Genomic DNA, 23,230 nt, shown 5'->3' with positions numbered 1-23,230 from the left:
TTAACTCCAGTAGTTAAAAATATGAAATAATAAATAAAATAATAAAATCTTGGAAGAATTTTCTTATGCTTTTAAAATATTGCATGTTAACTTGAAATTATAGAATTTCCTAATGGATGGCTAGAAAAACAGCCTCTAAATAATAAATAATTTGCTAGTTTTGATGAAGGGGTGTAAGTTTGTTTTCTGTTGTATCAGTGATCTGATAAAAATATTATTTTCTCCTGTTAATCTTGCTATAAATTTTTTAGCTTTGTCAGGTTGATTTTATAAGTCTTTGTCAATGGACCTCCAAGACTCTATTCAGCCTTTATCAGGGAAGGGCTTATTTAATTGTTTTCTCCTTCAGATAAAAATATGAGGATCCATAGGACCTCCCATAATTCAGACAAACTCTAAAGCTCAGTGGGACAATCTGGCTTCCATTTAAGCAAATAAAATTCACATTGATCACACAGTAGGAACATGATCAGGTTGATTTATTTACTAAGTTCTGTCTGAGGAAAGGTTGAGAAGGACTTCAAGATTAGACTGTGAGGTTTCAGGCCTACAGCAATTCCATGAGTCTTTGTTCCCAGGCTAAACTGAGACAGGAATCTGTCAAAAACTGTAGAAACAATTTAGAAATAAGGGTGGGATAAAAGCATGGCAATCTGTGCTTCATGGATTTCGGAGGGTTAGGCAAAATACAGTATGTTTTTCTGATTTCCTATGACTTCTTAACTCACTAACTTAAGAATTAGAGCTCTAATTAATGGTTTTTTTAATGAAAATGAAGAATATTTTGATGAACTGCTGCAATGTGAAAAATTTGTCATTACCGCCGAAGATTCTTCCTTTAATTAATTTGTCAATGTAAAGAGACAAATAAAACTAACATGTAGAAATACAACCATCACTCATGACCAATAATTCATCACCACCATGAATGAGCCATACCATTGAAGTTAATCAGAGAATTTAGTTGTCTGATTTTAGGATGTAGAGACAAATGTAAGCATCAGAAAGGCCCTAAAATCCTGTTTTTATGCCTGAAAAATAGAAAATTTATTTAATATTTAATTTCTTTTTTTAGCTTTTTCTTTTAATCTAAATCTCTTTTGAACACTGTTTTTGTTTATGTTTTCTAAACCCAGAAATCACTGTGCTACTCCCTAACTCCATCTAGCTTTTACCATTTACCTGCTGTTCCAGGCTATTTTTAGTCAATGTACAGTTAGGCAATAGTGCCAAGACTGTCTTTGCTTCATCTCACAAAATGTTTTAAGAAACATTTTTGAGGAAAGCCCATATGGTTTGCTATATCACAGCTTCAAAAATCCCAGTCCTATAGTGATACACTTCCCAGCGAGGCACAGAGGAGCACTAGCTCAGCACAGCTTCCTGGCATGGCAGGACTTGAATTCTATTTTTATATATTTTGAGTATAAAATCAACTCTTCTAACATCAAATAACTAGTTTGCGATAATTTTGTTAGAAAGCAGCATTGAAATGAAAAAAAAATCTCAAAACTGGTAAATTATACAATCAATAAAGCTTGATATAAAAACATTTAAACTGACATTTTTTCAGGGTGTTTGTTGCTCAGATTAATCTCAGTAGATGAAAACAAAAGTGGTGTAAATGACTAAACCAGTCATGCTTCTTTGCTTTTAAGGAAAGCAGGAAATTATTATTTCCATAATTACCCAACAATAATTGCATGGCACATGTCATTCAGCATGTCACTTTAGTGAGACACCCTTGCTGTGGTTAATGCTGCCTGGAATGTAATATTAATGTGGGCAGCACCATGAGGATTAAGTCTGACATGTGGAAGATTGCAATGGAAGGCTGACAACACTTTGGTGTGCTGAAAAAGAGACTCAGAATGACAGATTGACAGGACTGTGAAGCTTGTGACATAAAGATCATTACCAATTAAGATGGAGGTGAAGGAAGAACTGGGGTCAAAAGGGCACCTGCCTCGTCCTCTCTCAAATTTGTGCGATTCCAGTTGAAACAGATGATCCTTAAAAAAAAAAAATAAAAGAAATTACAGAGTTACAGAGAACACCATAAACCCTACAGGCAAGGAAACACAGTCTTTAGAGACAAGCTTTAACTTTGTTACACCTTTGTAGAGGATTGACTTCACTAGGGAGAAAACACAATTTCTGTTGCTCACTGATGTACTAGCAAAAATTCTCTGGGTTTCTACAAATCACCTTTCTGTGTGTACTGCCCAAAAAGAATCAGTTAGCAATAAAGTCAAAAGTGAAAATCAGTGAAAGAAGCACAATAAAATTGCACTTATTTCATTTCTGTGGGAGTAGGGAGGAAAGATTCCTCTATCTTTTCTCCAAATTATCTAAACATTAAATAGATATCTCACCATGGAATGTGTTTTCCCCCTTTAAGCAATTTTTTTTTTTTCCAGTAGTTGTTAAATATATTAGACTGCGTTATCTTCTCTTCATACCTTTGAGATGTTTATATATCTTCTTCATAGAAGTATGCTTAGGAATGAATCCCTAGTCATGGTTTTCAGAGCAGATTTGATTTCTTCAGTGGATTTAACAGAATATCATTATAAAAAAATATTGGCAACTTGGTTTAATTTGTCTGTATAAGGCTGTAAAGACTGAGAAAGAATTTACAATTTAAATTTTCATTTGCAGTGGTACGTTTGTCTCAGCTTTCACAGAAAAGCCCATTAATGTCTGATTAAAATATCAAGTGAGATCACAATATTTTTAATTTGGATATTAACAGAACAGCATGCCACAAAACACAGAGACTTGGGAGAATAAAAGGGCAAATAGATAGAAAGCTATGAAAGCTTGACAAAAAAATATGCCACACAGCCATCAAGTGTGCAACTAGCAAATATTTTGATAATTTAGTAGTTTGAGTTCTGAGTAAAGGTTTACTCAAAAGTCCACTGAAATGCAGATTATATCAATATATTGGATAAATGTAATGTACCTGTTAATTAAACTGAATCTCAGGTTCATGTTCCTAATGCATGAGGCAAATATTTTGGGAGGCATAAAATTACATGCAAAAGGAAACCAAATCCCCCAGAATCTGAGAAGTATTTGCCTGTCTCTCAATTACAGAACACATTATGAAGAATGTCCAAGGGACTTTTTAGTGACAAAAATCAGGTTTTATTAGACTGGACTTTTCACATATTTATTAGACTAATTTAATACTAGCACAGAAAAAAGCTACAACATACAAAATTCTCAAGCAAGTGCAGTTGCCCCAGAAACTAAATTTATGTCCTCTTCAGGTGGCTTCATGACAGTTAAGCTCTCCTGCAAAAAAAATCAGCCTAAAAAGACTATCACCAAAAAAGTAGAAGGTGGAAAACTGGAAAGACAATGATGATGATGATGATGATGATGATGATGATGATGATGATGATAATAATAATAATAATAATAATAATAACTTTTAAAGGACAGAAAGAAAAAAAATATGAGAGTTAAAAGTTGTAGAGCTCTTAGTTACTAACTGACAAATAATTGAATCTTTATGTGTGTTTAATTTAAAACAGTTAATCTTGAATTTGTCATAAGCCCAGTGACTTCAAAGCCCCAGATCAGACAAGCTGATGTACCTGTCTTCCACTCTCAACTGCCTAAATCATACATGTCATTTTGTTGCAACTTCTGGTCAAAAAGAAATATTCCCAGTAGTTAGGGAACTATAAAAAATGGGACACAACTTAGAATGCAGTCTTGCAAAAAGAGGATATCTGTTTCATGTGTACTTGTGGTGAAAAAGTTGTAAAATAAAATAAAAAAGGGAAAAAAACATACAAATTTTAGGTAATGGACCTAAAACTCATGAAGCAACAAAGTGTTCATTCATAATCTCACCTCTCCAGAAGCTCCTTTGTTGGCCTAACCCTGGTATATTCGTGCCTGGCTGTTAAAGCTGATGTAGCAGAAAATAACTGTCTTGGGTAGAGACTGATGTGCAGGAATATTGTTTTATGCTGTATCAGCAACAAATGCACATCAGTGGTAACTATTCCCCCTCTGCTGTTGGGTAAAAGTCAAACAGTGAAGAAATATTTCCCTGTGTGTGGAAATCCCAGTCCCACTCCATACTTTTCAAACATCACATACCATGTATTTTTCAAAACTAAATACTGTAACATTTTGAGTCAACAGTGGATAAAAGAAGACAGAGGTGAACTCAAGAAGGAAAAGAAAATCTTTCTGAAGTAATGAAAAAGTACTTGGAAGTCATAATGGCATAAAATCTGATGTAAAGGAAATATTTTAAAAGTTGTCTGAAGTTATATATTCTCTAGTTGGGTATTTCAAATAAAGTTTCTGATGGAATTTCTCCTCTGGGATCTCAACTAAACTATTTGTCGGTTAATTGGTTCAATAAAGATTTAGAAATAAATGGAGAGACAAACCAAGAGTTAAAAATTGATAGATTATTCTGGTCTTCATGCTTTCTGTTTACTTTTCTGAACAATAAAAAGGAAAAAAAAAGGATGTATCCATGCAAGGGAGAAGTAATAAATTAAAACAGATTACAGAAAAAAACATCCTCAGGTGAAGTGATCATGTGTGGGAATATCTTTGTTTTGTTTTGAAACCATACTTGAAGAAGTTGTATTATTCATACTTCCTGGTTTATAGGTTGTGGCTCACATTCTCTCTTGCTTAGGGAATAGAAACTGGAAGTTTTTCTGATGTTGGAGGAGACATGGTGCCACCAGATCATCATAAAACACACTTCATAATTTGGTCTTGCCCTGGTAAAATGCCACTGGTACTCACAGCAGGGAGATGTGGCCAGTAGAAGAACTCTTCTGGATGATGTGGAAGAACTTTTCATCATTGTACACAAAATTGTACCAGCACAATGAAAAATATAATTAACTGATGTAAGTAGCTAACTACTAATGTAGTTAATCATTTCCCTGAGAACCAGAATGAAATCAACAGTAAAGACAAACCCATCTCTTTTAACATTCATAACATGAAAGAGATTAAAACAGCTACGTATATGACTGCTGGATGAAAATGCTAAACAATATGCATAGTATCCATTCATTGACTGGAATTTATGAATAAGGATTGTAGCTTAAATATATAATTTAGTATTAACACTGGGGGTAGACAAAAAAATTTGATTTCAGTGCAATTTGGTGGAATTTTTAAGAGGAGGTCACTAGTTTTGATATAAAGCAGGATGTGTATCTCATAAATGCTTGCAGACACATGTAACTGTCTGAAAAGTTGCTGAAAATGTAAGCAATGACTCCTCCAAGAGAGATTTTCACCTTCAGCTTTTAGGACAGCATGCCAAATATTCCATGGTTGCAATAAGTTATTCTTATCACTGGGGCAAGTATTTGAAGTTCAGGTGTAAGATGTGTCAGCTTCCTTGGGATGCAGGTTTAAATAAAATAAGCGTTACACATTAATAATCAGCTTTCAAGGCTAATTCCATAATTCTAACCCTCCTTGCATTTTTTGACATTGAAATCCCTTGAGAAATGTCAGAGTAAAACAGACAGTTTCCTCACAGATTAAACAGCCCATCAATTCAACATCACAATTTATTTTATGGGAATTTTTCAGTGGTTAGGGTAAAAACTTTGCAAAAGCACATATGGAGGGCTGGAATTACGTGTCTCTACATGAAGCTTGGGAAAAGAAATGGGCTTCTGGGTTTGATTTATGATACCAGTAACTCAGGAAACATAATAAACTTTCAACTAATGTTATTATTTTAATAACATTCTTTCAAAGAAATAGAAGGTATTTTCAAAGCATCAAGAATTTTGCCATTAACTTGATATGAATTGATAATTTTAGACAATGAAGAATAATGTAGGATAAAAACAATAGCGAAAGAAAAGGTCAATCAGAGGCATTAAAATTTAAAGACTGAATTTAACTTTTGTTGCAGAAAATTGCTTTCACTAATGCCAAGTGCTGCTTTGCTCTGGGTCAAGACAACACTTATGCATGTGATTAATTTAAAACATATGCTTACTCCCATTCCTGTTCAGCAAAGTACCTAAGCCTATTCTGAAGATTAATACAATAGCTGTATCTTTTCACTAAACCAGGGACTTAAAAATACAGAGGTTTTAGTTGTGTTTTCCTAAGATATTATTTTTATGAGAGAAAAATAATTTGATTTTCTGAAAGAATTTCTAGTGCTTTGGTTATTTCACTTTAAATTTTATTATTTTCCATGTAACAAAAAAAGTAAAACATATCATACTGGCATTTTTTAAAGGAGATTGAGATAATTTCATAACCTTTAATTACACCCTTAACTGTGTAAGCATTTGTTGCAACAGTACTGACATGGTCTGCTCTAATGGAGGCCTGTGCAGTTTTGTGGTTGGTAGATTTTTTGGTGGGTTTTTTTCTGGAGTGTGGATGTTTTGATTTGTTTTTTCCTTTTTTTTTCCTAACAAGTCCATATTGTCCATCTTGCCGGATATTAAATCATATTTGGAGTACAATGGGGAAAGTCTCTGCAGATTTCTGTAAGTATATTTTTAAACACTGCCCATACTATTCACTACTGCTCTAAAGCACTGGAGAAAATTCTTTCTGAGCTTTAATGATGTCACAGTTCTTCAGCTTAGGAAGAATGATTTTACATGCAAGAGCTGTTTGTTGCATTCCATTTCTAGGTGTCGTGTAGTTTATACTTTTTTGAAGAGAACTAGAAAAAGGAGGGCTCATATGCAAAGTGAATTGAAAGGGAAAGCATAAAATAGAGGTGCACTGCTCATGCAAAGCTATGAAAAATGTTGTTTTAAAATTCTTAATAAAGCCACATGGTGCCAGTATCATATATGTTGCACTATTTTTAAATTCAAGTAAGTCTTAAACTATCAAAAATGGGAGTTTACACTGCACTTTACTTTTTGTCATGATCAAAAAATTTCTATGCATTCACCCAGTATTCAATCACTCACATAAGAAAAAAAATCCAGTTACACCAGTGAAATGCTTTACAAACCTCATCTTGATTTCCATTCTCTTTGGCACTGTAATGGTTTTAGTATAAATTCACATATAAATTTATTTTTTTCCCAAATATTCTTTTGTTCTGTATATTCTCAAAATAGTATTTTTCACTTCTTTTCTCTTTCTTTCATACTTATCCTTACATTTTTATTTCAACATAGAAAAACACACTGAATACACTGTGCAGAGGCTTCCTTTAGGAAGGATGAACCTTGACTTTTCCCCCTTAAAAAAAAAAAAAAAGCTGAAAAATCACAGAACATGTCTGTAAATCAGCAGAAAATATAATTCAAATATAAGTCTCCAAAATGAACATTCAACTCCATGACCTGCCTTAATCTGTACACTTGTCTCTTCTAGATGGCACATGGTAAAAGTGATCTACAGGAAAATAGTTTTTCTTGTATAGCAGCATAAAATAACTTACTGGGTCAGGCCTGAAAAGGTGTCTCTTATTATTTAGCCCTTTGTAATTAAGCAGACTAAATTCTATTGCTAAGAAAAATTTGCATCAGCATTAGCCAGATTATATATATTAGAAAAATATAGTCCCAAATATTAGCTAGGTGTCTAATTGCTACAAGGCAAACAAATTCATTGAAAAATTAAAAATCTAAACACAGTGGAATATAATTGAGTTTATATAAAGGAACCTATCCTCCAAATACTTACAATAATACTAGTAAGTTCCTATTGCAACACACTGCCCTATTTAAGTCACCATAAAATGGGCATGCAGGTATGTAGGTGGGCAAGACAAGGATGCTCCAACAGGGAAAGAAGTTTTCATGTAATATCTTCTTTAAATAATCCAAACATTAATTATCCAAAAGATTTAAGCACTGGCAGAATATCTCTTCTTATTGTCAGAGGATTACTAACTTTTAAAATTATATTTTCAGCATTCAATCAACTTTATTTTCCAAGCCAAATGGGAACACAATATTAGGAATAGAGTCCTCAAAAACTGTCTGCAATAGTCAGGTCTCTGCTATTTGACATAATTAAGATTATTTGGGAGGTAGTATTTCTTCTGAGGATCTGTTTTCAATCCTCTTTACTATCCACTGACATACTGAAAAGATCAATCGCCCTATGGGATGAATGTGCATAAAATATTATAGACATTAAATCCTCCCTAAAAATTCAGATGCATTTTTCAGGTCTGTGCATTTTATTCCACAGTTAAATGATTAAGACACATTGGGCTCCAATCTGAAAATGTGTTTAAAATCTGGAGCTATGTCAGACTGCTGTCTGAGTTTGCAAAAGGATTAGCAATTTGTGACTTGTGTCAAAATATCTGGCCTAAAGTGACAGAAATAATATATTTTCCTGACTTAATGAATGTGAAAAAAATCTGGCAAAAGCAAAAAAAAAAAAAAAAAGATCCCACCACACTGCACATAGAAATCAGAGGCATTTATCCTTAGCAGCTCACAGTATTTCAGTAGCAGTGTTTGCTTTGGTCAGAATTTTAGAGGGGACACCTTTGTGCCACCTTGAACTGGTCACATGAATTCATTAGGGGTCTTATGGCAAAGAATAGAGCCATTAGAACTTCCAATTATATTGCACTAATGTGATAGTTAATATATATGAAAGTTCCAGGGACCACATAAAGGCTCTCCAGAATTAAAATGTTTGAGTAGCAGTATATTGTGATATAGTCTTGTAACCAAGCAAAAGAGAAGGTAAAGACAGTCCACAACTGCTATAAAAAAGTGAAGGGATTTCCGTGGGGAAGAGCAGAGTCTTTACACAGAGCCTCGCTAACCAAGGCTTTTCCTCTTCCATGATTTTGACAGGCTAAACTTGTGCTGAGATTGTGAGAGTCATATCAGAGCAAATACCAAATAAAACCCTCTCTAATGACCTAATCTAATGATTGCTATCATAACAACTGGGGAGAAAGGTCATGAAAAAAATTTTAAAGGAAGGATGCAGCTCTAAGGTTTGAACTTCTACCTAGGTATTGATGAGGAAAGGAGGAAAGAGATGTGTTGGACATAGAAAGAACAGCTACACTAAACTGGGAATGGATTTCAGAAGGACTCAGATACCCTGTTCTGTCTGTCTCCATGTGTGGAGCCTTAGACAGCCAACAGCACTTTTGCAGAGCTTCAGCTGGGGATGTTCATGGCCATTCTGGAAAAAAAGGGCAGAGGAGTGGATCCATTGTGTCCCCAAGACACAGATAAATTGCTAGCAGCACTTCTTTTTACTTTTTAATCTAATCTCATTTTTTCCTATATAGATATCAGTCAAATAAGAAAAATATCAGTCATATATCACAGGAGGATTATACAATACTAAGGGTGCGTCTTATAATGCAAAAGCATTAACTAAACTATTCTTTTTTCTTTTTTTAAATTCTGATTACTAAAACCTTATTGATTAATAAGTCTACTTTTCAAACAATGATATAGACTTCAACAGGTGCTGTCACTTAGAAAAATACTTTCTCACATAAATAAATATGGCAGAATTTAAAATCATTATAATGAGAGTTGGAACATTTCAGTTACCCCCATCAAATTACCACACAGGTGGAAGATTTCTTTCTCTACAGGATAACACTATTATTCCTCTGTATGGGTTCATTCTCATTCATTCTGGACCATCTGTGTTTAATCTTGCAAAGGGCAGGTCTAACACGATGGAAAATTCACTTCATATGGCTGATCAATTCACATACTCTACCAATCCCCCAAACTGAACTTACACTTCATGTATGGCCACATTTGGACAATATTCAAAAGTAATGAATGTCATTCACCTCATTTTATGGATAGAGGACACTGTCAAAAACCTGTTGTCTGTTATAAATGTAAGAATGACTGATAAGAACAACTGTGCTGTTACAGAATACAAGACTTTCTCCAGATCATTTCACTAAGTACATATGTATTTGATAAACAATGTGCATTGTAGAATTGTTAAGAAATACAAACAGTTGGCATATATCAAAGTACAGTTCTTACGAGGTATAACATTCATGAATCCTCTTTTACTGAAGTTTTCCCTAAATTTTATTCTTGTGAGAAAAATGACTTCATAATTTAGCAGTTATTTAAGCAATCATATTATTTCTTTCCTAGTAAAGTTTACAAAAGTACTGAGGAGGCCAAAGTAAGAAAAAGTAAATGAGAGCTCAGGTTATGGACTGCTTGGAGTACTGAGTTAAAGGTCAGAAGCTTGTAAGTAGATTTTTAATACAACCATATCCAAAGTGTTGCATCTTGGCATAGGGAACAGAGTTTGTATCTGAAGTCCATCAGAACACCCTAGAAGATGGTCCTTCTTCAGACTACTTTCATGTATTCGACTGAGGTGCCTCATTTAGGATCTTGGATATCCCAGATATCTTGTTAAAGCTGACACTGACAGGCAACACCAGCAATCTCCTCATTTACCTTACAATACTGATAATTAGATGCCTCAGCAAAGTGTGTAAGCTGGGATAACTTTGTGTTCAAGAGAAGAACTGTGGGTCAAGTGCAAACCACTAAAAAGAGATTTCTCACTGAGATGTCGTGCCAAGAACTCAGCACTTGAGTCCATGAAAGAGGAATTTCAAACAGAGGTGGGGCAGTGACCTTGCCTGTACACACACCATGGACTAGCATGTGTAATTCTAGTGTCCTCACTTCCAGAAGATGTGAAAATACTGCACAGAGTTCATAGGAAGGACACAAATAAGATTGAAGAATCCTGGTGATAGGAGGTTTAATGAGTTGTATTTACTCAGCTTATCAAAAAAAGTGAATAGGTTGCTTGATCTTTGTGCATAGGTACTTACATGAGGAAAAGATGTGAAAAAGATAGTGGGAGCCTTTTCAACTCTTCTATTAAAGGCATATCACAGTTCAATGACAGGAAGCTGAAGTCAGAAAAACTTAACCATGAATAAGTGGCTATTTCCTAACACTAAAAGTAATTAAATATTAGAACAGCTAATATTTAGGGCAGAGAAATAGTGGTGTTACCCCTTTTTCCCTTTTGCAGCACAGCACCTTTGTTTGCTGTGAGCATACAAGTTGTCTTCATGTATTTAATTTTCTGAGTTAGGTACTGTTTTAACCTCTCTTGAAATGTATGAATATTCAACTTCCAGAACATGAAATGTTTTAATCTAAATGAAGTGTGGGATGTATGGATGCTTTGGTGCAATCTGGAAGTCTGTGGTGTGGGCATGCAGACCACAGGATGTAAATGAAGCCCTCTGGTAAAAGATTTTATGCCACATGTTGCCCACTTGGCAGAACCTCATATCTATGTAGTGGATGGTGCTCCAAATGGGGGCTTTTCACCCATTCAGAAGAACACTATGTCTCTAAGCAAATATTTTCAGGGCAAGAATTTGTCACACATTCTATCTAATGAAGAACCAACCAACACCCACTTCTATTTGGTCAGTGAAACCAGATGTTCTTCCTCCTTAATCCTCTGAAAACAGTGTGGAGATGAGGTAATAGGAACAAGCATGGAGAGGGAGCAAATTGGCAAGTCATTGCTTGTTTTGATTATAAAAATACGTCAGAAACAGTTTTATTATTGTAAAATAATAGATATAAATATGTCTACAATTTTGCTTCTTAACAAAGCTGGAAGAATGACGACATTACCACATGCTGGTCAAGGGGAGAAGAATTGAGTCATGTAAAAGTTAAGCTGAGATATGACTGGCACATTCTCTCGTGACTGTCATGTGAATTCACTCTGGTTTGTTAAAGCAAGAGCTGAGGAGCTCATGTTGCCTACATTTGGTTGGTGTAGAGGAGTAAACAAAAAGCTTATTGCACAATTGAACCTTGTTTTGGTTTTGCATTGAGCCACAGAACATATAGAAAAAGAAGTGTCCTTCTCCACACTCCAAAAAATGTGAAAGGCGATGTAGATCAGAAAGAAAAGGTTCCAATTTGATTGAATTGTCCTCCAAGCAAAAAAACATGCACCTGCTGCTTACTAAAGGCAAGTCCTCTCTAACATGACTAAAGACTTAGAATTTAGAGCTGGTCTTCCCTGATAAGCAAAATCATACTTGGCTAATTGAAGAGCAAATAGTATAATAAGGAATACATCAGATTAGGAACACCTAGAGGAGAATCCCAAAAACCACCAGTGCATTTTGTGGAAAGGGTGACTTCGTTGATCAGCGCTCTGAAGTGGAGAAATACAGCTGTAGGCAGTTTACTGAGTTAAATGAAGCACTGAAAATGGCACCCTGCCAGCTACATGTATATATTAAAAATTTACAGCGTGTTATGGAGGAAAAATTCTTCACATTTTTTTCTTTCCCATAAATTTAATTCCCTCAACAGGTTTTGTCAAGCAGAGATGCCTTACTCTCCAGGTATCAGCTCTTTCTTGTCCCCATGTAGCATGCAAAAACTTGGGATATTGTTTCTGCACGTTGTTTTCTTTTGGAATTTCTACTAAAGTCACAGGTCCTATGGAGGCAGAGCAATTTTTTAGCTGAATTTTTTGGTGAAACTCCCATGTGGATTTGTTAAAGGTGCTTTGTGAGTTAGTGAATAAGGTAATCTGGATCATTGGAAGGCCTCCAGAGCACCCCTACGACCTGTTCCTCTACTGAATAGATAACTCATAAAGATAAAATCATTACCTGACTGCAGATTGATCCTTTGATTTATCTAAGGTTCATTAAAACTCACTCAGGGAATTTTGAGCTATACAGAACAGTGCTGGAGTACTCTTTTACTAGCAGCTAGATGTGGCAAAACATAGACTGAGACAGAAAGCACTTCTTTCAGCACTTGTCACCTGCTGACAAAACTGAGAAGTTTATATAGATGCAAAAGGAAAATTCTAAATGCAGGTACTTCCCCCCTTCTCTGCCCTGCTGGCATCAAAGTCAACAAGAGAGACAAATTTCAATTTGGTAGAATCAAAGCAAAATAAGGTGGTTTTTTTCTGAACTTTTCTTCATCATCTATATCTGGTTTGCAGATTTATCTCATATTTTCTCTCTCAGAGTACATGGATGTGCATATGCATTTCCTCGTGAGAAATTTGGGGTGCAGGATCTTTGACTCTTGCTCTCTTTGGGAAAAATGTTTATTTTAATGAATTTGCCTTCATTTCTGGATGAAATACAAAAAAACCCTGGAAGAACTCAATCGTTTCTGACCTGCACTGATTTTTGACATTTGGAAACATTTCCTGAAGTCAGAGATAATGAACTCACTTACTGGCTGGCATTTAACTTGCTTGTTTTCTTGGACAAGACTTTGTAATATGTTCTGTTGCAAACACCAGTAGTTGTTCTGTCTGCAAAGTCAGCACTCCTATTTTTCCTAATTTGTGACTTATTTCTAAATGGCAGAAAAAATTGGGTATTTTGCTGAAATGTTTAAATTTGGAAAAGCAACATTGATCAAAGTAATTAGAAACAGAAAAAGATAAAAAGCTGCTAGCAGTAACTATATGTATATATTTTTAGAAATATAATAACTGACAACAGCTTTATGAAACTGAACAGCCTGGAATCCCAAAGTGAGATCAATTAAACCAATATTGGAATAGAATGCAGTAAACCATTTTATATTTAATCTTTCAAATGGCTATATAGTGCATAATAGAATTTATAAGTAATTTGACTTAGAAAAATATATTTAGTTATGCTCTGGTGGTACAACACAAGTTTGTAGAATTAAATAAAACCAATACTTATTTCTTGTTGATTTTTGATCAACATATTAAGACAAAATGCATGGTATAATTAAATTTCTATAACCACAGAAAGCACAAAAGAAGCTGTAATGTATCATAGCACAATGTCCATGTGAAAGATTTCAAAGTACATTTCAATCACTACACAGTAAGATTAATACCTTCTACAGAGAATGGATGGGGAATGGACATTATTGCTCTGTTTTTCAAGAGCATTAAACATTCTGTTTTTAAGGCAGTTCCATGGTATAATGATCTGCCAATGAAACAATCAAATTCTGCCTACTTTTGGAAATCTCCCTTTGGCTTCAAGATTTGCTGACAAGAGCTCCGTGTTCTGCAAGACACAACTCAGACCTGGTTTTGATATGAAAAGATGAATTTGTGGTTGTATAAGTATGTAAGATTTTATACAGGAGGCAGAATGCTCCTTTTCACAAACTATACTGCACCTCACAAAGCCATGCCAGATCACTTGCCTTACAGTATGCTTGTGATCATGGCTTTGGGAAATTTTCACTGCTCAAAGGAAAAGAAGCAATGCTTCATTTCCTTACAAAATGTCTAATCATCCATCTTTATCATCCATAAATGGATGACTATGCAAATTTTTTTGGAAGCCAACTACAAAATAAATGTCCCTGCAACATGGGACTAGTGAACACCAAGATCCAGAGCCTTAACTGGATGTTCAAGTTCTAACAGGTTCCTCTTTGGCCTGCTCAGTAAATGGGAAAAGGCAACGTTGCAGAAGATACAGTCCTTCTATTCTGTCATGCTTAATTATTATTAATCAAGCTTAAATTTATTATGCTTAAATGCCTCTCTAAAATCATCTCTAGTTTACATTTATATACTGTTAATAACTTAAGAACACTGCAGTTTTTACTGGGAGGATCATATCCTTCCATCAGCTCAGGGAGCACAAATTGAAACTCCTAGTTAAGGTGCCTGACCACAGAGCAAGTATTTTCTGTGCTGATACTGCTGATTTATTGTTCCATATGCAAGTGTGAATCTACCTTCATATGCTGCATTAGTTTTGTATCTGGATACCCAGAGGTTTGTCAAAAAGGACCCCCTCCTTTCCTACATCTCACACCTGACACCTCAGCATGTCTGAGAAGTGCCATTGGTCAAATATATATGAGCCTCATACATGCCTTGTTCTACTCAGACATGAGGAGGTGTAAAGAGATATACACCATATTTTAAACACTGTTTCATTTGCTACTGTCCCTTCCATGACAGTCAGACAGTGAGAAAATGGCAGAGAGATGAGCTGGAAGAAAGAGGGGACAGTAAAGGGGACAGTAATTGGATGTTTTTGGAAGAGGATACTCTGACCAGAGAGATCAGCAGAGACTGAACTGCAGTTTTCTGCAGAAGGATCCTGTCCTTTCACTTCCTACAGTTACACCATGTCTTTATCACTCACAGAAAGCAAGATTACAATTTGCCCACTCAACCACATACCATGTGTTATTTTTAACCTGCTATATAAATGGCACCTTTTTCAGATAACAGGAAACAGAATAGCTAAGAGTGTAGAAAATATATTTCCTGTTGGTCTACACAACCCAAAAAAAAGGGAAATTTTCCCATGATTTCAGTGTGGGTAAAATTTTAGAACTTCAGTGTGACAAGGGAGAATAATAAACAAAAATAAGGGAAGGAAGGACAGTGACAGATAAGGGGATGATCATGGGCCACACAGTCTTATTTATATCATGTTTCACGTTTTTTTTTGGTTGGCTTCTATTTTTATTAGTCTGTTGTTTATGCTTTCTAAAATAGTGTTCCTACATATACAGCCATTGCTTCCTTCAAACTCTTCTGGGAAGCCTGGCAGGAGGTTTATGAGAGGAACAAAAAAGACATGCAAATTTGCCTTAACATTGCTTATTATCTAGTTCCTTCCTTAATTTCAAAAGACAGTGTACTTCTGCAATTCATACAACTCTGAATCTAAGTGCTGTGCTGGAGTCCTAACTTCTGAGATGCTTCTCATTTTGACAGCAGATGGAGATGAAGCATGGATTGGTCCTTGGAGATTGCTTCTGGTGATGTTATTCCCAACTGTTTTGCCAAATGGATGCATCATTACTCAGAAAAGGTTAATCAAAAACATTTGCCTGAAATAAATCCCTTAGTTGATTTCCATGAGTTCACTTTAAAAAAACTTTATATATGAAATTAATATTTATTCAAGACAACAAGCTCCTGGCCATAGGGGAAAGCAAGAATTCTCTTGGATAGTTCTGTAGCATCAGCTTCATGACAAGTGCTCAGTTCCACCAGGAGACATCAAGTGAACCAACCAAACAAAACAAAAACCAACCAGCAAACCTTCCTGACACCTGCCAGTAAAAAACAATCTTATCTTTGGGTTATAGATCATCTCCATCTATTAAGTCCCAGCTCACAAAGTGCATTTCCAGGAATCCCTGGTTCAGTTCCCAAAGCTCTCATCATGTGTGCCTTTGGCAGCCAAGGTTTGATGCCCAAGGAGTTTTACATACTAATCTTAAATGAGAGATTGGTACTTTTGCTGAGTCTTTAAAAAACCTGTTCTAATATAGCTGAGACAAAAAGGATCCCAATTTCTGAGATGTCCAGAAAATTTCTATTTTTGCCTAAGAAATATATTCAAAATATTGATATGTTCTTATTGACTTCTGCAGTACTGTTTCACTCAGCTGTAATTATCATTAAGGAGCTTACATGCACTTGCTGAACAAGACCAATGAAAAGCTGAATTTACCAAAGAACTGTTAAGAAATTCCATCTCCCATCAAACTAACATATATTTTGCTGTATGATGTATTATTTAAGTTTTTTAAAAATCAACAAAAACAACAACAAAAAGCAGCAAACCCAGACAGATTTAGCTAAAGCTCTGCCCAAAAAATATTTTTTCTTCTTAAGAAATACTATATCAGCTTATCCAATAAAAAAACACACCAAAAGACCTCAGCTGAAAAAGTTTTTTGAATTCTTTGCATAATTCTCCATAATATACTTTCAAATATTAGTGAGTTCTTCTGTTCACTAAATTATAGTCCAGCATTACATTTCCTCAGGGAAAATATCTGTCATATAAGATCTGTGAATTACTGAACTTAAATATTTATTTTTAACCACAGAGGCTTTGCTGGAATCTAGACTAAAAGAATCACTGCTGTAAAATAAATTTCTTACCTCTGATGGATGTCCAGCTCTTATAAAAGTACAGAGTGGATCAAAAGCTCCTGTTCCACAAGCCAGAAGATGGGTCCTGTTGTATCGGTGAAGGACACGGATGTAATTTGCACATTCATCCTAGTTTACATAAAAAATAAACATAGGAAAATATTAGCTTTTACTTTTTTTTTTTTTTTTAAAGTATCTTAATGCCTGTGGGCAATGTTCTAATATTGAATCTTTCTATTCTATTTCATTTCATGTAAATAACTGTGCCATCAGTTTCATGGGTGTGCATTTTTACATCAAAAAAGCAATTTTATAGCACTGATTGATCATGTTTGATTTTAGATGCTTAACCAGTTAGGAGTTACTTGATTATAAAAATACACTTTTGTGCTTCTTTAGTCGTGGAGACAGTCTACAAATCTGAATAGAGCTTTAATACATATTATTGGATAGATAAGACATAGACATAAGTTTCAGATCATAAGATGTGAATGGTCAGAAAACATCTTCTCTCTAGAGTTAAATAAACTTTATCTCAAGAAAAATATAATTTTAATTGCACCATTAATTTATTGAATAATTAATTGTTAATCAATATTTGTTATATTGTATCTATGCATACTTTGTCTGTTTCTACTATTTAAACCCCTTTGAAGAAGAAATATTCATTTCCACCAGGGAAATACTTTGGGACTCATTATTGTATTTGCAGCTCCATAAATATTACAATTAAAACATTTTCAAACACCCCTTTGAGATGTGGGATCATTATTCCTGTGCTAAACTAGAAATTAAGACAGTGAGATAAAAGTGTCCCTTGATTTTGAGATTCCTGGGATGTGGTTTTAGATTTGGTTTTTTGGCATTTTGCAATGGTTCCTATGAGTGGAGCAAAACTACTGTTCATTTCAGTTCATTGTTCAACATTTCTGCAACTTAGAATCCTGAGGTTCAAGAGTCATGTCAAGTTTAAGACATTTGAAATGGAATTAATCTGAGCTAACTTTAGGTGTTTTGGCATTTAGACAAGTAATTTATGCAATTCTCCCAGGCTTTTTCAATAGTCAGTGAAGTAGGTCAGACATCTCCAAAAGGCAATTAATACAATCCTGAACATGTAAAACAGAGTGGAGGAATTTCCTTTTCTGAAAATTTCCAGTTCTTCACTGGTGACTACTCTCTATTTCTGGACTGCTGTATTTGTGTGAGAACAATCCTGCGTGTTATTAACCAACTGCAAGAACTTAATGTCAAAAAGGAGGAGTCTGTAAGGGATTCGTGGGCAGAACTCAAAACTTGCAACTCCACATTAGGTTCAAAAATAAGGAACCATCTTTCTTCTTTCTTCAAATCCTTGAATCATTCAGTGTAAGTCTTCTAAATGCTCCAGCAAGTAAAAAAGGAAATAAATCTTCCTTGCTACCTGATTCTCCTTAACTGTTCATCCTCAAGATATATCATGCTAATATCATGCTACAGAAGAACTGTTATGTAATTAAATATAAAGCATATACAAAGGGCAAATCAATCTTTTAATATCTTACTTTTGGAATTTCTTGATTTGTAAATAATTTGTTCCTTTTTTTTTTTTTTTTTTTAAGGAAATAAAAACAAAGTAAGGCAAACTGAGAGAAAAACAGGCTGAAATCAGTAGCATGTGATCCTCCTTGTATGGATCAGCATTCAATGACAGAGGTGTTGCCTTTCTATGTCCATTTCCCAAAGGCTGGCTGACTGGTGGTAGCTAAATGCTATCCCTTAGGTATTTTATGATGCCATGAAGTTTTTGAATAGATGTTTCACTGGGTGCTGATGCTGATGGTTCTCCCTCTCCTCCAAGTATGACCTTTCTGATTTATTCCCTCTGTGCGCTCTCAGTGGTGGTCTGTTCTTTACTGCATAGTTTCCTTTTTTTATCCATATACACCTTCAGCTCTTGATCTTTTGTGGCAAAATCATTTTAGGGATCTAAGATTCTTTTTAAATGGGAAAAATATACACTCTTTTTCTTTCCTGCTGTGTGCCTTTGTAGGATTGCCTTAAAAACTCTGCCAAAGACCCTCAGGATGCGGAAATACCAAACATAGAAGAAAACTAATTCCAAGTAGACTTGATAACTTATAAACAGATGATAAAAGGTGCTGTTCTGGGAAGTGTCAGGCAGAAAGGCATTGCTGATAACCCTACCAATAATGTACTATACACAGTGCAGGGAAGAGATGCATCATCCAAGGGGACATTGAAATAAGACGTAATGCTGTATCAATTAATTAAATCCTTGGCTTGTCTTTAGGATGCTCCATAGATGTATTTATAGATCTGTGGAATTTTATTCATCCGAAACTTCTTAGTGTGGAGGAGTGAGGCACCTCCTCACAGGATTTGACTTCTATATCTGAATGATTTCCAACTCTGATAAAGTAATTCAGAGTAATTGAAAACTCTCTCACCACAGGCTAACAGGTGTGATTCCTGGCACACTGGATGACAGCTGAAGGATTTTTGTTCCTTGCCTTCACTTGAATGAGGAAAGCATGGCCTTATTTTAAGAGTATGCATGTGTTGTTAAGACAAGCCTTTTTCAACTGTCCTATTAAGTCTGTTACAAGCTCTGAAACTGTTTATGACTACAATACTTGCCATTTTACTGCTACAACATGAACTGTTAACTTTTTAAGGTTATACAAGCTTGTAAAAGTGGCCTGTTCATTTATATAGAAAGAGGCAGCAAAATACATGTGAAGTATTTCAATGCTGAGAAGCTTATTACAGAATAATAATAAGAATAATATTACAGAATAATAATAATAAGAATATTATCTGTTCTACTTAATAATTATGCCTTGAGTAATACATCTTTTGCAAAAGAAAATAAAAAAAGAAACAGCATGAAAATAAGCAAAAAAAGTTTGAAATAGAACACTATTTTTCTAGAGATTGTAGTGTGAAAAATAGCATTAAAAAATTAAAATTGTCACCATGCTGATTTTAAGATATTATGCTATTAAGTTAATATTGGTTCATGGCTAAAAATAAAGGAAGGTGGAAAGAAAAATAGGAAGATTTTTGATTCTAATTTAGATTTCTTTCAGTTTGAATAACTTATCTTACTGAATACTGAGCATGCTGATGAAAATTACTAAGGTTTCCCTGATATTAATTAGTGTTACTTGTTCACATAGCCATACATAATTAAGTCTCACGAGGATCAGAATATTTTTTACTATTACAATATTTCCAGCTTTTAAAATTTTAATGCATTTTTCTTAAAGACTCTGCTTCTAGAGTCTTGTGATTATTTAAAAGTTCTGGGGTTTTTTTTCTGTAAAAAAATAGTTACACCAAAGCTTCATGGTGCAGAGAAATGTGGGAAACACATGAAGCTCTTTAAATGAGATTCATTCATACAATGCAAATTTGAGGACTTACAATAACAAACTGAATTGCAAAAAGGTTTTTATTTTTAGGGAAACATGAATCTGAGGGGGCTATCTTTGCTTTGAAACAACAGTACCTGTTTCTGCATTTATTTAACAAAACAAATACTGTCAGAGTATCACAAAATATGTAGTGGTGAAAGAAGAATGGTAGAGCTTTAACTAATAACAGCCTATGCTGAGAAGTTATATCAAATTAAGGCCAAATAATTTTGTTTTGGGATTCATTTAATATGACCATAAAGTTCAGTCACTGTAGAAAACCATAATTTTCAACCAAAGCTACCTGAAATTATCAAGGATATAAAAGTAACCTGAAAAACTACAATGAACTCCTAAGAATCTTCAAAAAGGATCAGTTCTAGGCCAGGTGAATGGGAAGGATTTGGGTTTTATTTATTTATTTTTATTATTATTATTATTATTATTATTATTACTACTTTCTAATCTGATTACAGTGCCTTAATGTGGACAGTTCTCAATCTTTTAATTCAGAAGAAATCTCTATAGATTCCTAATTTATTGGGAATATATGGTGGTTATTGTTGAGGCTGCTGTTTGCTGTGTTTCTGGGGCAGGCTTGTATGTCCCCTCCCATGTCCTACATTCCTGTCACTGTTGATGTAAAACTATCATAATTTTCAGATCCCTTGGTTCAGTGTGAGCTCTCTCAGCTGTGATCAGCTGGGATTTATTAGGTGCACTCTCTGTGTGTTTATGAGGTGCAGATAATGAACCTGGTGCACTGCAAAATTAAAGGGAACTCCCCTCTAGAAGAACTTTCATCCTGTGCTGCCAATGATATCAACTGCTGTGTGTCAGTGAGCTTTCAGGTCTTTTCCTAGGAAATGATTACAGTCAGGGCACTGAATCTCAAGAACAGAACAGTTCTGAGGTTCATTAAAACAGAATATTTTTATTAATAGGACATGAAATCTATAGGACAGTGTAAATTACAGCATATTTTATAATTATTAATAACTGTTTTTTAATGTATTCTATAGAATTAATTTTAAAGTCAAACTGGAATGTGAATAAGAAGATAATCCATGTGTACAAAAAGAAAAGGACATAGAAATGTAAAAAGAGAATTACTAAGATGCCTTCTTTTGATAGGACCAGAAAAAGAATTAGAAGAAAGTGATCAAATGTGATCATTGCCTGTTTATGAGCTGGTTTAAGAGCAATTAAAATAATAATTTTATGTGTTCACAGTAGTTACATGTTTTTAACCTGCAACATTTTATATCTATGCTTTAATCTCTCTTAAATTAGGGATGTCTGAATCCTTGTTTTGGAGCAGCCACTGGGTATAATTACAGTATATTTGATCTGCAATTAGTGGTACTTACAGCATCTCTTCCTTTAATTATGCATTCTTCTGCCTGCAGAGGTGTACTAGGCCAATGGATCTGAGGGGAAAAAAAAAAAAAATTAATTTGCAGTCTGATCATTGTAATCCAGCTTTTCCACTATTTCTCATGTGAAAGATTCTCAGATCAGAAGTACAAAATCATAGAACAGCCCAGGTTGGAAGGTACCTCAAAAGATTTTCTATCACTCTGTCCTAGACATCTTTAAATGCCCCACTGGCAGAAACTCCACTACATCCCTGGCTCCTTGAGAAGGCAGAGCCTCTTTCCTCTTTGAGATGCCATTTAAACACTTAAGTACTGAAACACTGTAGTGAGTTCCACCTGAGCCTTGCTTCCCCTGAGAGAAAAGTTCTTCATAACTGTCTTGATTAGGGTAGGACAACAAACTTATTAGGAGTAAACAAAACTTAAAGAAGTTAATGTATGGAGCATTTTATACAAATTCAGTAGAAACATCTATGCTAAACTCTCAGTTGTTTTCAACATAGTTATTAATTTCAAACTACTAATTTCCTGCCTGAAGTGACACTTTGGAAGGAAAATGGTTTACAGTGAAGTTAAGAAGGGTCAGAAATTCGCCTTATGGGAATAGGATCGGCCTTTCACAGTCAATTACTAGGAGTGAAGCCAAATTACACAAATGCGTTTTTCTTCAGCTACCTACTGCATAACATTTATGTTTCATCCCAGATGCATAATTTATTTGGAGGAAAACTGCATTAAACAATGACTGATCATACTGGAATGATTACTTAATTTCTTACAACATCTAAAAGTGAAAACAAAAACATGTTCACATCAGTGATATCAGGCTTGGCTGAAACCAAGTAAATATCAAAAAACTGATATCATTATGACATTTTTGTCAATAATCCAATCACAATTTTTTTTCTCTGTCTGGAAAACATCTTAAAATTAAATGCTTCTGCTAGGCTTTTTTCTTCTTTTTTTTTTTTTTTTTTTAATTGAATTATCTTCATTTTCCTGAAATAATTCTAATCTGAGAAAATGATAAATTATTAGAAAACTTAATTACAAGACAAGTGGGGATAAATTATAAACTCCTAGATGCCTAGGGCCTGAAAGTAAGAAACCCAATTCTCTTTAGTGTCTTCATTAATGACTTAGATGTGGAAATCAGAGAAATCCTAAGTAAATTTGCCAATGACACTAAAATGGGAGGAGCTGTTGACTCTCTTGAGGGCCAAGGCACTGCAGAGAGCAGGACAAATCAGAGGGCTGGGCAATCACCAACTCTATCAAGTTTTACAAGGGCAAGTTCATTCTGCACCTGGGACAGTACAACCCCAGTTCTGTGTATGGATCAGGGAATGAGAGACTGGAGAGCAGCTGCTGACCTGGGGGTCCTGCTCAGTGACAAGCTGAGTATGAGTCAGCAGTGCCCTGGCAGTTTTTAGGTCTCACACCATCTAAATCCAAGTTAATCAAAACATCTGTTTTCAGTCAGGTGGTCTTATGTCATCTATGAGTGATCAGACATGACTCCCATCTAGTCTC

The 23,230-nt window shown here is 34.8% G+C and overlaps 1 protein-coding gene across 1 annotated transcript in view; it reads right to left on the bottom strand.

Annotated features, from left to right (window-relative positions):
- Nucleotides 1-23,230, bottom strand: part of SEMA3E (semaphorin 3E) — a 128,333-nt gene that overhangs the window by 31,249 nt on the left and 73,854 nt on the right. The window contains exons 3-5 of the mRNA XM_023919012.2: nucleotides 21,689-21,748; nucleotides 16,909-17,028; nucleotides 1,919-2,012 (exon numbers count right to left, since the gene is read on the bottom strand). Of these exons, the coding sequence (XP_023774780.2) occupies nucleotides 1,919-2,012; nucleotides 16,909-17,028; nucleotides 21,689-21,748 (274 nt within the window). The remainder of the gene's footprint in view (nucleotides 1-1,918; nucleotides 2,013-16,908; nucleotides 17,029-21,688; nucleotides 21,749-23,230) is intronic.

Source organism: Cyanistes caeruleus, chromosome 4, assembly GCF_971803275.1.
Source record: "Cyanistes caeruleus chromosome 4, bCyaCae1.hap1.1, whole genome shotgun sequence".
Taxonomy (NCBI): Eukaryota; Metazoa; Chordata; class Aves; order Passeriformes; family Paridae; genus Cyanistes; species Cyanistes caeruleus.
Note: the sequence above shows the minus strand (reverse complement) of the source record. Positions and strands in the feature narration are given on the sequence as shown.